At 40.3% G+C, this 18,472-nt stretch overlaps 1 protein-coding gene across 1 annotated transcript in view; it reads right to left on the reverse strand.

The window, feature by feature from the left end:
- Positions 1-18,472, reverse strand: part of DDHD1 (DDHD domain containing 1) — a 59,583-nt gene that overhangs the window by 38,783 nt on the left and 2,328 nt on the right. Inside the window, exon 2 of the mRNA XM_058163090.1 lies at positions 3,582-3,752. Within this exon, the coding sequence (XP_058019073.1) occupies positions 3,582-3,752 (171 nt within the window). The remainder of the gene's footprint in view (positions 1-3,581; positions 3,753-18,472) is intronic.

Here is an 18,472-nt window from a genome sequence, read left to right on the forward strand (position 1 = left end):
ATCCAAACTAATTCAGAAACTGCTCTTCCTCAAATGATAAAAGATTATTTGTTCTTATATACAAGATACATGAAAACTTTTGGATGTATTTATTGTTAAATTTATATGCTGCCTATCTTGCCTAGAGGATGAAGGTGTAATATAATGTGCAAGGATACACCACCAAGGAAATTCCTGTCAAGAGGGGAGTGAGACAAGGTGTATTCTAGCTCCCCTTGTTATGTCCTCCTCGCCTCCGTCCAAACGATGGCTTAATTAGCCAGCTCTTATCAGCTCTGGCAGCAAAAGAGCCAGCGTCTGCCAAGAGCCCTCGTTAGCTGCCAAGACGCTGGTGAGTCACAACCTTCAGCTCTAGTCAATCCGTGGATTTGCCTGATAAAGAGACACACCAGCTCTTGCTGCCTTTTATATCCTGTGGGGTGTGGCTCCATGACTCAGCACTTCCTAGGCCTGCCCCTCCCCTGCTTCTGTTGTTCTCTTCTCTCCTGCCTACGAAACCTGGGATTGAGCCAAGCCTGATTGCTCTCAGCTGGGACTGCAGGCGTGGCTGGGGGGGGGGGGAAGAGTCAGGAGGCCTCGTTATCTCTTTCGCTTGGCCTGCTTCTGGCTCCTGGAGCTGATCCAGGGAGATTGGTGCTTCCGAGGTAAGTCCTGATGGCCCTTCCCCCTCACTGTCCAAGTCACTTTCTGGCAGCAGGCCCAGCTCCGAGGCACTTTCGGGCATGGGGCCAGATTCGGGGGCGGGAGCCACAACACCCCTTTCTTTTTAATCTATATATTAACTACTTTATAGCCAAATTAAATACAGTTTGTCCTCAACTTAGAACAGTTCATTTAGTGATCAATTGAAGTTACAACGGCATCAAAAAAAGTGACATGGTCATTTTTCACAATTGAGATTGTTGCAGCATCCCCATGGTCATGTGATCAAAATTCAGAAGCTTGCCAACTGACTAATATTTAATGATGGTTATAGTATCTAGAGGTCATGTGATCACCTTTTGCAACTTTCTGACAAGCAAAGTCAATGGGGAAAGCAGATTCACTTAAGAACTGTGTTACTAACGTTAACAACTGCAGTGATTCACTTAACAACTGTGGCAAGAAAGGTTGTAAAATGGGGCAAAACTCACTTAGCAAATGTCTCACTTACCAACAAACATTTTGGGCTCAATTGTGGTTCTTAAGTCGAGGACTATCTGTAATTCAATAGGCACCAAGAAACAATATGTGCAAGTCTTAAGTAGTGTTTGGATATGGCTTATAGAAAGACTGAAGAAAAAATCTGACAGAATATTGTTATTTGTTCTATAAAATGTTTTCCTACTAAGTGAAAAAGATTGTTCACCACTTAGCAGTGAAAGACATAAATTGTCACCAAAGTGTCACAAATAAAACTCTAAACATAAGAGTCTTAAGAAACAGAAAGATGTCAGTATGTGATATCTAGCAATACAAAGCATAGAATCCCAATTCTATCATAAATTTTAGAAATTTTCTTGTATGAGAAGTTGATTCTCATGGCAAACAGTATCAGACTTCAGACAGGGTTGTATTAAATCTGTTCTTCAGAAACTTAAGTATATATTCAACAAAGAAGAGATGCTTCACAATTTAGTCTTGGCTAAATAAATTGCTTTTTTGGAAATAAAAATCAAGTTATGCATATAAAGATATGTGTCTGCCCAAGCACATACATCAAGCCCTATAAAGCTTATTAGTCACAGGTTTAAATCCTAAGCCTTTTACTTAGTCATTCCAAATTAATAAGACTTTGGGCCATTCTTTTCTCAGCTTCAAGATTATGTGGCACCTATTCAATATTTATTCAGTGTTGGGTCTGGCTTGAGCATTATGGTTCCCACCTTGCCTGCTTCAGCTTTTACATGCAGTATTTTGACAAAAGCAACGGAGGTTACATATTATTCAGTGACTGTTTGAACAGGTCAAAATGTAATGATCTTAGATAAAGATAACAAATTCCAAATGCTACATCAATCAACTGCTGTCTGCAAAAGTCCAGTAAGGGCAACTAGATGTACTGTAACTATTTTCTTCTTTTAACTTAGTCAAACAAATCAATATTATAAAGCTTCCTTGAATTGTTAAATTTATTCATTAACACTTTCAAAGTCCCAGAGATAGTTTGCTTATCATCTGTGTTTTCTGGTGAAAAACCTTCAGGATTTTAATAGATTTTCTTAGTATCAATAAATAAATGTTATCCTTTTGTTTGTCATTGCTAAAACGTATTTCCAAATTTTATCAGAGCTTTCATATATATTCAGGAGAAACAAATCATCCAAATCAATTTCCTGGTTAATATTTGTTCTCTCCTCCAGGGAATAGTCATCAATCAGATCCATTTAAATCAGCCTTTAAATTTTATAGACATCCACTGTTCTTATTTTAAAACTTCATTAGAACATGTTTTCTCAATTTTATCAAACATTTGATCTATTCTGTCTAACAGCTTGGCTGTGAGATATTCAAAACTTTGCACTAAAGATTTCTGCTTTGCTTCCCTTATCCTTTGACTCTAGTATCTAGTCTTTAAGGTCTCCTTATCATGAAAAACAACAACAACCAACCCCGCAAAAATCTCCATTTCCTCATGAAAAATATGTTTTAAACAATTCAACACTATAATTCCAAATCCTTCTGGCCCCTTAAGCCACTTTCCAAATCCATGTACTCTTTTGCGGCATAGTTCAAAAAAATGATGTACTTTAAAAACTTTTAAAATCCATTTTACATCATCATCTTTTAAGGAGGAATACAGTAAAATCATGCCAATTAAGATCTGAAGGGACTTAATCTCTCCAATATACGAAAATAAATAAAGTGATTAAGATATAAGGCTCAGTCAAACCTAATGTCACATAGGCTGCTTTATGAACGGCTGGATGATCTCAACGATCTTTGTTCTGCTCAGACCCAGCATCCAACCACAATTCCCCTCGCAAAAGCTGTCTTCCGTGTAGGTCTTTGGTTATTCGGGTTTTCTCCCGCGTAAAATTGGAAGTGTCTTGGCGACGTTTCGACGAAGTCTCATTCGTCATCTTCAGGCTTCAGCTTCGTGCTTCTGGGAGCAATGTGAGATTGCAGCTGTTTCTTCCTTTTTAACTGCCAGTGGGGGTTTGAACTGATTGGGTGGGAGCTTGGCTGTGCTCTGATTGGATGGGGGTTTTTTTGTGCTCTGATTGGCTGGGGGTGTGTCCTGTTTGGGTGGGGCTTGAGTCTGAGTTGCAGAGGGGTTTGAGCTGGTGAGTTGCACTGCTGCTGTTTGGCTTCGTGTTCGTGGTCGTGCTACATCTTAATATATATTTATTGCATCACACTGTAGGATTTAGAAATGTTGAATATATATTCTGAGAAAATATATTCATGGAAGAACAGTTACTGGCAATTCTATGTAGGCTGAGAAAGACTTCTCTCTCTAGGAGTTTTTCTGTCCATTAATGTGGAAATATAAATTTAATTTAATATAAATTTAATTTAATTAAGTATCAAATGTCCTGCAAAAGTTATGACCACCATAACAAGGAGAGTATCAGCAAATTTTCGGTAGTAAATCTTACCCTCTTTCCTATCTATAGGTTTTGAGACATTTGTGTCAAAGTTCTGCATCTGTTGCCCCTTGAAACAGCGGAGATGTTCCTCTTCTATCAGATTACTTTCTTCTTCTTCTAGTGGTTGCCATGTGCCATCAATAAACCATTGTCCACGCATCACAGGAATCTTTTCAGATTCTAAAATGGAAAGAAACAGAATGATATTAAGATCCAATGAAGGCTAGAACAAGGTTGTTGGATCTATTATAAATAACAACAGATAACGTATCAAATTCAATGTTATTTTTTTCTCAAGATTATACAGTATATTATAATAGAACTCTGCTGTCTTGTAAAAAAATCAATAATAACAAAATAATTTTATTATTAGGCTACCTGTGTCTGATAATTCCTAATAAGGATGAAACTGGTAAGTGATCAATGTCACTGAGAAATATCACACAGAATACAGGTAGTCCTCAAACTATGATCACAAATGTGCTCAAAATTTCCACTGCTAAGCAAGATAGTTTTTATGTGAATTTTGTCCTGTTTCACTATTTTTCTTGCCATAGTTATTAAGTTAGTACCATACTTGTTAAGTGAATCTGACTTCCCCATTGACTTTGCTTATCAGAAAGACATACTGCAACTGTCATAAATACGTCAGTTGCCAAGTGTCCAAATTTTGATCACATGACCATGGGATGTTGCAATGATCATAAATGTGAAAAACGATTATAAATCATTTTTTTCAGTGCTGTTGTAACAGTCACTAAACAAATGGTTGTAAGTAAAGGACCACCTGTACTCATTTCATCGTCCTCTTTGCTGCTTGAGCTGCTGGAATTTGGAGTGTGGAATTTGGAAGTTGGAGTTCTTGAGATATATTGGTTTTAGGAACTTCAGCTCATCTTCCCTGGGGAAAAAAGTCAGAGGCAACTCTGGAGTTCATGACATCAGGATAGCCACGAACCTGTCAGCACAGGATTTAGCACCGGTTGCTTATAGATTACATTTGACAGAACTGAGCCATCTCTGGAGTTAGATGTGGGGGATGCCGTTTTGTAATATTTCTCCTTCCTGAAGGGAAACCCCTCAAGTGTAAAAAGACTCAGGGCTATCAATATCTCCATGCTCTTATTCAACATCTATGTGAAACTTCTGTGGAACATCATCTAGTAGTGTGGTAGTAGGTTTCGTCAGAATGCTAACTTTCACATCTTGACCTCTGGCCGCAAAATTGGTCAGAATCAAACTGCCTGGTGTCTACCCAGATTTGAATGGAGAGAACAAGCTGAAATTAAATTTCTGTAAGATGGAGTGACTTTGGGTTCAAAGGTCTACCAATTCTGGAGGGATTCCGTTCTTAAGTTTAAGTTGCACTCCGCCAGGAGGTAAAAAGTCACAATCTGGGGGCTTACAATCTTAGATTCACTGCTCCTGTTTGAGAAATGGCACCTGTGGCCAAGAGGGCTTTTGCACAGCTCAGTCTCATATGTACTCATTTTGACTTTCTGGAACTGGAGGCATTACTAATTGTCATTCATGCCTTAGTCACCTCTCAAATGATCTTGCAAGGCACCGTATTTGGGGCTGCCTTTGAAAGCATTCAGAGGTTATAGTTCACCCAGAATACAGTGGTTTAAGTATGAATGAGCTGAGGCACCCACACTATATTATTACCTGTGAGAGGGATCTTGGAGTCCTAGTGGATAACCATTTAGATATGAGCCAGCAGTGTGCAGCAGCTGTTAAAAAAGCCAACACAGTTCTGGGCTGCATAAACAGAGGGATAGAATCAAGATCACGTGAAGTGTTAGTGCCACTTTATAATGCCTTGGTAAGGCCACACTTGGAATATTGCATCCAGTTTTGGTCGCCACGATGTAAAAAAGATGTTGAGACTCTAGAAAGAGTGCAGAGAAGAGCAACAAAGATGATTAGGGGACTGGAGGATAAAACATATGAAGAACGGTTGCAGGAACTGGGTATGTCTAGTTTAACAAAAAGAAGGACTAGGGGAGACATGATAGCTGTGTTCCAATATCTCAGGGGCTGCCACAAAGAAGAGGGAGTCGGGCTGTTCGCCAAAGCACCTGAGGGTAGAACAAGAAGCAATGGGTGGAAACTGATCAAAGAAAGAAGCAACTTAGAACTAAGGAGAAATTTCCTGACAGTTAGAACAATTAATAAGTGGAACGACTTGCCTTCAGAAGTTGTGAATGCTCCAACACTGGAAATTTTTAAGAAAATGTTGGATAACCATCTGACTGAGATGGTGTAGGGTTTCCTGCCTGGGCAGGGGGTTGGACTAGAAGGCCTCCAAGGTCCCTTCCAACTCTGTTGTTATGTTATGTTATGTTATGTTATGTTATGTTATGTTATGTTATGTTATGTTATGTTATGTTATGTTATGTTATGTTATGTTATGTTATGTTATGTTATGTTATGTTATGTTATGTTATGTTATGTTATGTTATGTTATGTTATGTTATGTTATGTTATGTTATGTTATGTTATGTTATGTTATGTTATGTTATGTTATGTTATGTTATGTTATGTTGTGTTATGTTATATAATAGCTCTTCTTCAAGAGCTGCACTGATTGTCATCTGGCTTCTCGGTGCACTTAAGGTGTTAGTTACCATTTTAAAAAGTGTTCATAGTTCATGACCTGGAAATTTATGGAACTGATGAAATTAAAGTACCGTATATACTCGAATATAAGCCGATCCGAGTATAAGCCGAGGTCCCCAATTTTACCCCAAAAACTGGGGTAAACTGGGGACTCGAGTATAAGCCGAGGGTGGGAAATGAGGCACCTACCGGTTGGGGAAACCCTCCCTCCCTCAGCTGAGAAGGCTGGCGGCTCCCCCGCCCCGCCCTCTCACTGCACCGGCAGGGCTTCAGTCCGGTAAAATGTGAAAAAAAGAAAAAAAAAAAAAAACTCGAGTATAAGCCGTATATACTCGAGTATAAGCCGAGGGGCTTAAAAAAAAAAAAACTCGAGTATAAGCCGTATAGACCCGAGTATAAGCCGAGGGGACGTTTTTCAGCACAAAAAATGTGCTGAAAAACTCGGCTTATACTCGAGTATATACGGTAGTTGTTTCACTAAGCCAGGGGGAAGGTTTATTATTATCCCTCTAGATCATAGATGGGGGGGGGGGTTTGAACATGACTCCAATATTTATGGGATGATAATGTATTCTATGTCCTTTAGCTATTGTTTTAATCACAATTACATATTGGGAACTTGTATGCTACTCAGAATTGGCTGAAAGGACCCTACAAACCCTATTAATAAGCAAACAAGCACGTAAACATTTATAATGTGCCTAGTTTAGGTGCATGAAAAACAAAACTCCCGGTTAATTAATACAAAAATGAAACATTCACAATCAGACAATTAGTTCCTCTTTCATCACTTTACATAGTATTTATTGATCTGAGATGTGCTTCTCTTCTCATTTCTACATCCAAACTAATTCAGAAATTGCTCTTCCTCAAATGATAAAAGATTATTTGTTCTTATATACAAGATATATGAAAACTTTTGGATGTATTTATTGTTAAATTTATATGCTGCCTATCTTGCCTAGAGGATGAAGGTGTAATATAATGTGCAAGGATACACCACCAAGGAAATTCCTGTCAAGAGGGGAGTGAGACAAGGTGTATTCTAGCTCCCCTTGTTATGTCCTCCTCGCCTCCGTCCGAGTCGAGTACGGCCCTCACAAAAGACCCTGCCCATCACGATCGTCAAGGAACTCTGCCCAGTCTGTTGGGACTAGACTGGTTTCGTGCCCTGGGCATGGGAGTGACTGGCATCTACAGAAGTGACTGCAATTTGAAAGACATTCTCTTTAACGAGTTCAAGATGTCTTCAAGGACTGCCTGGGCAAGTACAAGGGGACCCCTATTTCCTTCAACTTAGACCCCAGGTAGCCCCCATTAGGCTTAAGGCGAGGAGAGTCCTTTGCCCTAAAACCAAAATTGATAAGGAGCTGGACAAGCTCATAAATCAGGGGATTTTGGTGCCAGTCGATCACGCAAAGTGGGAGACGCCAATCGTCACCCATTAAACCGGACGGGTCAATTAGAATTTGCGCTGACTACAAGGCGACGCTTAACAAAGCCTTACAGAAAAGCGCGACCGGTTCCCGTAGTGCAACACTTATTGCACTCTTTGGGGCAAGGGCAAGTCTTTGCAAAGTTAGACTTGGCCCAAGCCTACCAACAACTGCCAGTAGACGCCCGCACAGCCAAGCCCAAACGCGATTGTACGCGCACAGGGGGCATTCAAGTGCACCCGATTGCAATTTGGGGTTAGTGTGGCACCAGGGCTGTTCCAAAACCTGATGGAACGACTACTGCAAGGGCTCCCAGGGTAGTTCCTACTGATGATGTCCTAATTTCAGGGAAAACATGGAGGAATTGGGGAGCGGTTAAGAAAGGTCTTGAGCATTTTCCGGACAGCGGATTAAAAGTCAAGACAAATAAATGTCAGATAGGGGTCGAATCGGTCGATTTCTTGGGCTACCGGATAGACAAGAAAGGAATTCACCCTACTGAGAGCAAGGTTAAGGCAATTAGGAAGGCTCCAGCGCCCAAAAACAAAGCAGAGCTGCAGGCATTCCTGGATTGGTTAATTTTACGCGTCTTTTAAAGAACAAAGCAACTGCTATGGAACCGCTGCATAGGCTCTTAGGGAAAAATACTGTTTGGTCTTGGGGAAAGTCAGAAAATAGGGCTTTTGAAGCAGTAAAGAACCTGCTCTCAAGTGATAGCCTGCTCATCCAATATCACGACTCACTACCCCTAGTGCTGGTTTATGGCGTCCCCTTATGGGGTGGGGCTGTACTCAGCCATAGACTTCCAAACGGCACAGAAGCCCCTATAGCGTTCTACTCTAGAACGATGTCCTCCCCAGAGAGGAACTACAGCCAATTAGACAAAGAAGCATTAGCCATTGTATCAGGGGTCAAAAAATTCCATGAGTATGTCTTTGGGCGGAATTTTGAAATCGTGACTGACCACAGACCGTTACTGGGATTACTAGCTGGCGACCGCCAACACCTGTGGCACTGTCGCCACGCTTGACTCGATGGACTATATTTTTAGCCGCTTACTCATACAAGCTGCAGCATCGACCGGGAAAGAAGTGGGGCATGCAGACGCTTGAGCCGATGCCCACTGCCAGGGCGATCAAGATCCCACCCGGGACACCCATCCTCCTTATTGACTCGTTGACTCTGGCCCAGTCACATCAAAGGAAGTGGCTCGGCATCATACCGACATTGTGTTAAGGACTGTACCGGTTGGGTACAGAGAGGTGTCATGCCGCTTAACGGTTCAAAGAATTTGTTAAGAAACGTGATGAGCTCTCGGCTCAAGGGGTGCCTGTTATGGGGTGATCGTGTAATAATTCCTGTTAAGTTAAGGGCAAGGTATTGGACCTCCTCCACGAGGGTCACCCAGGCATCGTAAGGATGAAGGGGTTAGCTAGAAGCTATGTATGGTGGCCACTCATGGACGCAGAGATTGCTGAGAGGGTAGGGAAATGCCAAGCTTGCCAAGAGTCCAGACCGCTACCCCAACAGCCCCAGTCAGAGAATGGGAAAAGCCCCAAGGGCCTTGGTCAAGAATCCACATTGACTTTGCTGGCCCCTTTCACGGCCAAACGTTCCTAGTGGTGGTGGACGCATTTTCCAAATGGTTAGAGATCATACTTATGAAGTCCACCACAGCCGAAGCAGTAATCGCAACCCCGCGCCACCTATTCGCAACTCACCGGGTGCCGGACACTCTGGTGTCCGACAATGGGCCCCAATTCACGGCAGCCCAGTTTGAAGAGTACCTGGCAGAGGAAGGCATCCGACATGCCCTCTCTGCACCTTTCCACCCTGCGTCGAATGGCCTTGCAGAGCGTTCCGTCCGGAGCGCTAAGGAGGCATTGTCCAGGCTCAAGCCAGGTGACTGGCAAACAAAAATAGACTTTTTCCTAGCCGTCAGCACAGAACCCCAAGCACAGCCACTGGGAAAAGCCCAGCCGAATTGCTAATGGGACGAAAACTCCGTGCCCACTTGACTGCTTGAACCCCATTACACACCCGAGGGTTACAAGGGGAGCTAGAAAACAAGGAAATGAGCATAGGCGACCGGGTGGGCCCGAAACTATGGGGACGGCCCTAGTTGGCTCGCAGGACAAGTAACAAAAGTAACAGGGCCAAAATCGTATGTGGTAGAGCTACCAGACAACCGAATGTGGCGACGCCACATAGATCAGTTAAGGAAACGAATAACTGACCAAACCACACCAACAGAGACAGGTAATGACCAATACCACTTTGAATCCACAGCTGACAATGACCCGGGGGAGGCGCAAGACTTAGCTGAGGTCCCAGAGTTCCAGCGACGCCATCAGGTCCCCGAGGGAAACAGCAAGGAAAATTCCAAAATTAATCCAAGGCCGGATGGCCAAGAAAAAGAGTCGGCCAATAATCCAGAGCCCGATGGCCCAGAGAAAGAGCTGGGAGGAGAAAACAGCCCCTCCGACCAGCTCAAAACACCACCCAGAACTGAACCGCGCAGGTCAGAAAGAACTAGGAGACGCCCAGGTTATTTGCGTGACTACGTCGAAAAATAACATGTAAATAAATATGTAAATAAGACCAAGTGTTTTCTGGGAGGGGAGGAGTGTTATGTATTAACAGTTGTGCCTTTAAATATTTGAGCGGGAAATCAGCACGTTGCTGATTGGACGAAGCCTCCAGCAGAACTGTATAAAAGGAGAGGTTTTTCCCCCAGCCTGTTGCTGGGTTCACCCTATATTAAAGAGCTGTTGTCACTACCCTGGTCTCCAGCCTCGTTACTTCCCGAACTTAACAATAAAGCTTCCTTGAATTGTTAAATTTATTCATTAACACTTTCAAAGTCCCAGAGATAGTTTGCTTATCATCTGTGTTTTCTGGTGAAAAACCTTCAGGATTTTAATAGATTTTCTTAGTATCAATAAATAAATGTTATCCTTTTGTTTGTCATTGCTAAAACGTATTTCCAAATTTTATCAGAGCTTTCATATATATTCAGGAGAAACAAATCATCCAAATCAATTTCCTGGTTAATATTTGTTCTCTCCTCCAGGGAATAGTCATCAATCAGATCCATTTAAATCAGCCTTTAAATTTTATAGACATCCACTGTTCTTATTTTAAAACTTCATTAGAACATGTTTTCTCAATTTTATCAAACATTTGATCTATTCTGTCTAACAGCTTGGCTGTGAGATATTCAAAACTTATTTTATTTATTTATTTATTGTTTATATTTATATACCGCCCTATCTCCCAAAGGACTCAGGGCGGTTTACAGGCATTTAAAAAACAAAAAATACAATAAATACAATTCTAAAAACAATTAAAAAACTTATTCAAAAGCCTTAATTAAAAATATAAAATTAAAACCCAAGATAAAACCCACAAACTAAAATCTAACTCAGTCCTGCGCAGTTAAATAGATATGTTTTAAGCTCGCGGCGGAAGGTCCGAAGGTCCGGAAGCTGACGAAGTCCTGGGGGCAGTTCATTCCAGAGGGTGGGAGCCCCCACAGAGAAGGCCCTTCCTGGGCGCCGCCAGACGACATTGCCTCGCTGACGGCACCTGAGGAGTCCCTCTCTGTGAGAGCGCACGGGTCGGTGAGAGGTATTCGCAGCAGGCGGTCCGTAGATAACCCGGCCCTATGCCATGGAGCGCTTTAAAGGTGGTCACCAAAACCTTGAAGCGCACCGAAGGCCACAGGCAGCCAGTGCAGTCTGCGCAGGATGGTGTTATACGGAGCCACGAGGCTCCATCTATCACCCGCAGCCGCATTCTGACTAACTGCAGCCTCCGGATGCCCTTCAAGGGAGCCCCATGTAGAGAGCATTGCAGTAATCCAGGCGAGACGTCACGAGTGGGTGACCGTGCATAGGGCATCCCGGTCCAGAAAGGGGCGCAACTGGCGTACCAGGCGAACCTGGTAGAACGCTCTCCTGGAGACGGCCGTCAAATGATCTTCTAGAGACTTTGCACTAAAGATTTCTGCTTTGCTTCCCTTATCCTTTGACTCTAGTATCTAGTCTTTAAGGTCTCCTTATCATGAAAAACAACAACAACCAACCCCGCAAAAATCTCCATTTCCTCATGAAAAATATGTTTTAAACAATTCAACACTATAATTCCAAATCCTTCTGGCCCCTTAAGCCACTTTCCAAATCCATGTACTCTTTTGCGGCATAGTTCAAAAAAATGATGTACTTTAAAAACTTTTAAAATCCATTTTACATCATCATCTTTTAAGGAGGAATACAGTAAAATCATGCCAATTAAGATCTGAAGGGACTTAATCTCTCCAATATACGAAAATAAATAAAGTGATTAAGATATAAGGCTCAGTCAAACCTAATGTCACATAGGCTGCTTTATGAACGGCTGGATGATCTCAACGATCTTTGTTCTGCTCAGACCCAGCATCCAACCACATTCCCTAAAAGCTGTCTTCCGTGTAGGTCTTTGGTTATTCGGGTTTTCTCCCGCGTAAAATTGGAAGTGTCTTGGCAACGTTTCGACGAAGTCTCATTCGTCATCTTCAGGCTTCAGCTTCGTGCTTCTGGGAGCAATGTGAGATTGCAGCTGTTTCTTCCTTTTTAACTGCCAGTGGGGGTTTGAACTGATTGGGTGGGAGCTTGGCTGTGCTCTGATTGGATGGGGGTTTTTTTGTGCTCTGATTGGCTGGGGGTGTGTCCTGTTTGGGTGGGGGCTTGAGTCTGAGTTGCAGAGGGGTTTGAGCTGGTGAGTTGCACTGCTGCTGTTTGGCTTCGTGTTCGTGGTCGTGCTACATCTTCATAGTGGGTGTCAGTCTGCTGCATGTATGGATTGGAGGGGTTTGAAATGGCTAATGTTGCAGCTGCGGTCTGGCTTCTGGTCCTTGGTCGTGCTTGGTCGAATAACCAAAGACCTACATACAAACACCCGCGAAAACCTCAGAAAACAAATATATATATATGTCTTTAAAAGGAAGAAACAGCTGCGATCACACATTGCTCCCAGAAGCACGAAGCTGAAGCCTGAAGATGACGAATGAGACTTCGTCGAAACGTCGCCAAGACACTTCCAATCTTACACGGGAGAAAACCCGAACAACCAAAGACCTATATACAAATACCCGTGAAAACCTCAGAAAACAAATATATATATATATATATATATATGTATGTATGTATGTATGTATACTGTATACTGTATACTGTATACTGCACGAATCAAGAAGAGAGCCGTGAAAATATTTGCAGATCCCTCGCATCCTGGACATAAACTGTTTCAACTCCTACCCTCAAAACGACGCTATAGAGCACTGCACACCAGAACAACTAGACACAAGAACAGTTTTTTCCCGAAGGCCATCACTCTGCTAAACAAATAATTCCCTCAACACTGTCAGACTATTTACTGAATCTGCACTACTATTAATCGTTTCATAGTTCCCATCACCAATCTCTTTCCACTTATGACTGTATGACTATAACTTGTTGCTGGCAATCCTTATGATTTATATTGATATATTGATCATCAATTGTGTTGTAAATGTTGTACCTTGATGAACGTATCTTTTCTTTTATGTACACTGAGAGCATATGCACCAAGACAAATTCCTTGTGTGTCCAATCACACTTGGCCAATAAAATTCTATTCTATTCTATTCTATTCTATGTATGTATGTATATGTATATGTGTATATAGATAGATAGATAGATATAGACAGACATAGATATATAGACATACATACATACACACATATATATACATATATATGTATACACACACACACACCTGAAAATCTCTCTCTCTCTCTCTCTCTATCTATCTATCTATATCTTGATATAAGTCTTGATTACCTGGAAAAGTCCCTGCAGTTTTCTTCACAAGATTTTGGAACTGGTTTGCCATTTCCTTCTTCCTAGGGCTGAGAGAGAGTGACTGCGCCAAGATTATTAGACTGATTTTGTGCTAAAGGCAGGACTAGAACTCCCAGTTCTCAGTATCTAGTGTGATGCTTTAACTTCTACACCACAAAGGCCTTGAAATTCAGTTTCACACAGAAGGCTTTTCTTTTGCCTACTAAGCAGTTTACAGAGTTTCTAGTGTTTTCCTTTTGATGTGTATTCCCAATATGTGCCTGCTTATTTTCTTGTAATCATTTCTATTACAATAAATGTAAATACTAACATTAATTCTCTTCTTGATAATTATCCCAGCATTCGGTTGGGCATTCCAAAAGCATGGGAGTGGGTGAAAAGGACTATAAGATTTGCTCTTTTATCCAACTTCATCATGAATCAAATTCTGGAGACATTCTCTGCCATTTGGGCCCGCCTGGCTATTTGGCGTCATATTCTGATTTTGAGAAAGAAAGAAAGAAAGAAAGAAAGAAAGAAAGAAAGAAAGAAAGAAAGAAAGAAAGAAAGAAAGAAAGAAAGAAAGAAAGAAAGAAAGAAAGAAAGAAAAAGAAGGAAAGAAAACTGGGGTAAAATCATAAGCACAATTGTGATCACATAATTTTTCATTTAGTGAACATTTCACTTAATCATTGAGTTGCCAGTCCCAGTTGGCTAAACCACATCTACACGTGCTGCATATTCCTGTGCTCCACAAGCTCCTTATAGCCTGCCACCACATCAAAACATTACCACTAAAATTCCCTCCTGCTCCCCCATTTTTATCTAACAAATAAAACCCAGAATAACATAGGACAAAAACTGTAAATCCTGCCTTTTTTGTGATATAACCATATCCTCAAATAACAGGAGAATTAGAAGGCTATACGGCAGATCCTATCCTTTAGATTAGAGGTGACCCATAGGCTGGATGGGTCACGCACAGGCCATGCCCACCCCCGTTCCACGAAGGGAAAAAACATCATGAAACGTCACGTGACAGCAACGTGACACTGTGAGTTTGACACCTGTGCTTTAGACATTGCTCCTTGTGCTGCCAGAGGTAACATATGTTCAAATCATTTGGTGCTCTGTGTCTGAATGATAAAGTATTGATAATGTTAGCATGAATTAACTGTGTGTGCCTTCCCAAAATATTAAAAAATGTGCTCACTGTCATTTTGCCGCAACTTCACTATCACAAGACTTCTGAAGTGAAGAGACATCTTGAGGTGCAAGTAACTGAAATAATAAAAAGTAATACTAACCAACTGAAAAAGTAGGATAAGTAAACTTAAACAGACATACAGGTAGACCTTGACATATGACCAGTTGCTCACCAATTGCTCAAGGTTCTGACAGACCCAAAAAGGTACTTATGATCCAGATTTGAAGTTCCCCCCTAAACTCACATGACCATATTTTGAGTGCTTAGCAAAAGCCCACATTTGTGGTTGTTTGCAGCATCCCACAGTCACAGGAGTATAATTTATGACATTTTTACTGGAAACCATTGCTGCTTTCCAGTTTTCAATAAAAAACAGCCCAAAGTAAACAATGGATTTAATGACCATTGTGTTCACTTTCCAATTGCCACAAAAAATCCCTCTTAATGATTACCACTTATGATCATAATTGTGGACTCAATTATCATAATAAGTTGAGGATTACCTATAACAATAGATTATTGTGGGGACAGAGCATTTGTTCCGGCTGTTTAATGGTTTATCTACTAGTGTGGAATCTAACTATATACTGCTGTACTAAAATTCTGATTCTAATCTTTAACTGGGCAAAATGGTGCATCATTAGGCAAAGCTTTTGAACCAAGGTATTTCAGATGGGCTAACTTACAGAATGCATCCAAAATCCAAAATCCAGGACCCATGACTCTTGTGGAACTGAAATTTGGCAAATTTGAGTAAACATTTTATAACTTAAACATTATAATAAAGCAGTTTATGACATAATGCAAATGTAATAAACATTTACTGTATTGATCTTTATCTGTTCGATATAGTTCAACTTGGACTAAACTATTTATGACATTATTCAAAATGCCATAAAACATTTCCTGTGCCGATGTTTGACTATGCTATACAATTCAACATGGGTGGTTTTCCAAGGCAAATACATATCTGAATGTATCCCAACTTTTTCAGTGAAGGTAGTACATTAGAAGGTCTGCCACTGTTGAAAGGATTAAAGAATCTGATAAGAAAATATTTCTGAAATGATGACCCAACAGGCCATGGGTTGTATGGTAAACTTTAAGAATAGTTATTTAAAAGATTTAGTATTCATGTTGCATATTGTTAACTTGTGTCAGTAGCTTCCTGTTTTAAATACATAGCAAATTATTTTTCTCTTTTTATCAACAGCCCAAATAAAAGCCCTACAGTATACCACTTTAAAACCCTTTGCTAGCATCTTTCTTGGTCTTGAAATGACATAAATGAACAAACAGCCTTTGTGTACTTCTGTAAAAGCAACCAGTATAATGGTAAAATTTCATCAGATTCATTGGAAAACTATTTTGTTAGCCTAGCTCCCACTTACAGTAATCTACACTGTCAACAAAGGGGAGTGTATATCAAACTAGAGAACGTAACAGTTTTCATGTGTCCTCTGAAAGACTACAAGAGATATAATAAAACAAATATATACAAACATAATATCTCAGGATCAGTGGAAATGAAACTATGCAATTCTTCCTTTTCATGTCAGAAGAAAAGATTGAATTTCTCTGGATAGCACAAGGATAATAAAGCAATAAGAGAACCCAGACCGAAACAAAGATATTGATTTGATGGATACAAATACAGTATAAGAAAGCTTATAAGCAACAACTAACAATATCCAACTTGCTGTGGCAAGTATTCAACTGCAGCATTCATCATGTTCTTTCAAATGTATCATATTCCAGCACACACAATTTAGTATGAGTCAGGAAGGAAACATTATTGAAGGCAATCTCCATGGATATATCATGACTGCATGGAATCAATGAGATTTCATATACATACACATCCTCCTATGTAGTTGGAAACTTATTGTATAATGATTTTGTAGAAATCTTCATGAACATACAAAGATTCCCCATTGTAGGTAATCATGTTGTATATAGAATAGAATAGAATTATACCATGATTTAGAGAGATGAAGAACTGCACATAATCTTTTCACACTGAATTATATTATGTCAATATATCACTGGAAGGAGAATCCATTTGACTATCAAGTCCAAACTCTTGCTCAGTATAAGAATCCATATTAAAATATCCCCTTCCCAGGATCTACTTGAGCAAAAAGGAGCAAACTATAACCCTATGCTAATCTGGCATTAGAGTCCAGTTCTAAATTCATTCCAGACATATGAGATTATTGGTGGTAAATGTAACAACGGTAGATATCACTATAGAGATGGAGCCTTGCGGTTTGGTTAAATACTTTTAATTTTCTTGGGATCACATAATCATTTCTTTTTTAATAGAACACAATTTTAAGAGGTACTCAGGTCATGGTATCAGGCCACAGCCAACTCCGCAGGCCAATACCCACTCACAGTGCCATAGAACACCACTGAAGTCTGTTGGGCTTCATGAATCAAATAAGGGTCTCTGTGCCAAACCATGTGGAACTGTAAAGATTAAAACCAGCACTTTTGATTGCAGTTGGAAACATATGGGAAGCCAATGCAGGGCCTCGAGCAGAGGTCTCATATGCTTATGACATTCTGCACCAACCAAAACCCAACATGGTATATTGGGTCAATCAAACGAATGATCTTTCATTACAAACCATGTAGAGTGCATTTTAATAGTGCAAAGAAGTAGTAATGGGATGTGAGTTATTCTTGAGAGATCCAGTAGAGTTACAACTGGTACAACAGCTGGAGATGCACAAACTATACCCTGAACAGAGTTCACTTGCTTGTTCTGTAGCTCCTAGTAATTACAGATCTTTTCTTTTGGGACTAATGCTACCACTTCAAAAGGTAACATTGGCAACATTAAAGAATCTGCTGGGAAGCAGGATGCCCAAACTGTGCCCATAGCCTAATCTATCATATTAATATTCACATTTTGCTATCTCAGGAGCAAAGGCCCTAATCATAGGTAAAGAAATTTTTAAGATCTATGTATGCCATGTTGCCTCCCCAGATCTATTACAGGACCCAAAACCCAAAAGAGCTATCTCATTTACAACATTCCCAATTTTGTCCCACCATACCTCAATAATACATGAAACAAGCACAGAAAAGGTTTAAGAAATAGCAAGCCAAAGAAATTAAAACCCAAGATGATAAAAAATATATAGCTAAAACTAACTTGCAGCAATAATGTTCAGTATACCTGTCCATACCTTTCTAATTGGCAAATGTTCACTTCCACAAAGTCCAAAAACTGTTCTTACAATGCTTTTGTTCATTAAAAATCTCACCTTTCTTTTTCAGGATATTATCAATTGCACAACGACCCAAACATGACCCTAGATTCCTTATTGCTAGATTGCTTAATTTAAAACTGAGCCAACAGGTACTAACTAATGATACTTGAGAACAAGAAAAGACCAGATTCATAAAAAGCTAAACCAACTTTATTTAGTTAGTTCTTTTCTTAGATTTTGAAGCCACTCAACTACAGAACGCCCTCAGTTTATCCAATAGGATATACATACACTTGCATATGGAAGTTGTGTGTGTGTGTGTGTGTGTGTGACCATTGTCAATTAGGAAAAAATAATAAACATACACACACACACACGCATACACACACACACACGCGTACACACACACACAGAAACATAATTTTAAAAATGCTATCAAATTTGGGAAAGTGCTCCATAGCAGAAAAAAATAATATGATATATAGAGAAGATGATGACATGGGTTTAAGACACAAGCTTTCTTCTTAGCTGACAGATGAAGAGTCAGTCTGTA

The sequence above is a fragment of the Ahaetulla prasina genome, chromosome 1 (assembly GCF_028640845.1).
Source record: "Ahaetulla prasina isolate Xishuangbanna chromosome 1, ASM2864084v1, whole genome shotgun sequence".
NCBI lineage: Eukaryota > Metazoa > Chordata > Lepidosauria > Squamata > Colubridae > Ahaetulla > Ahaetulla prasina.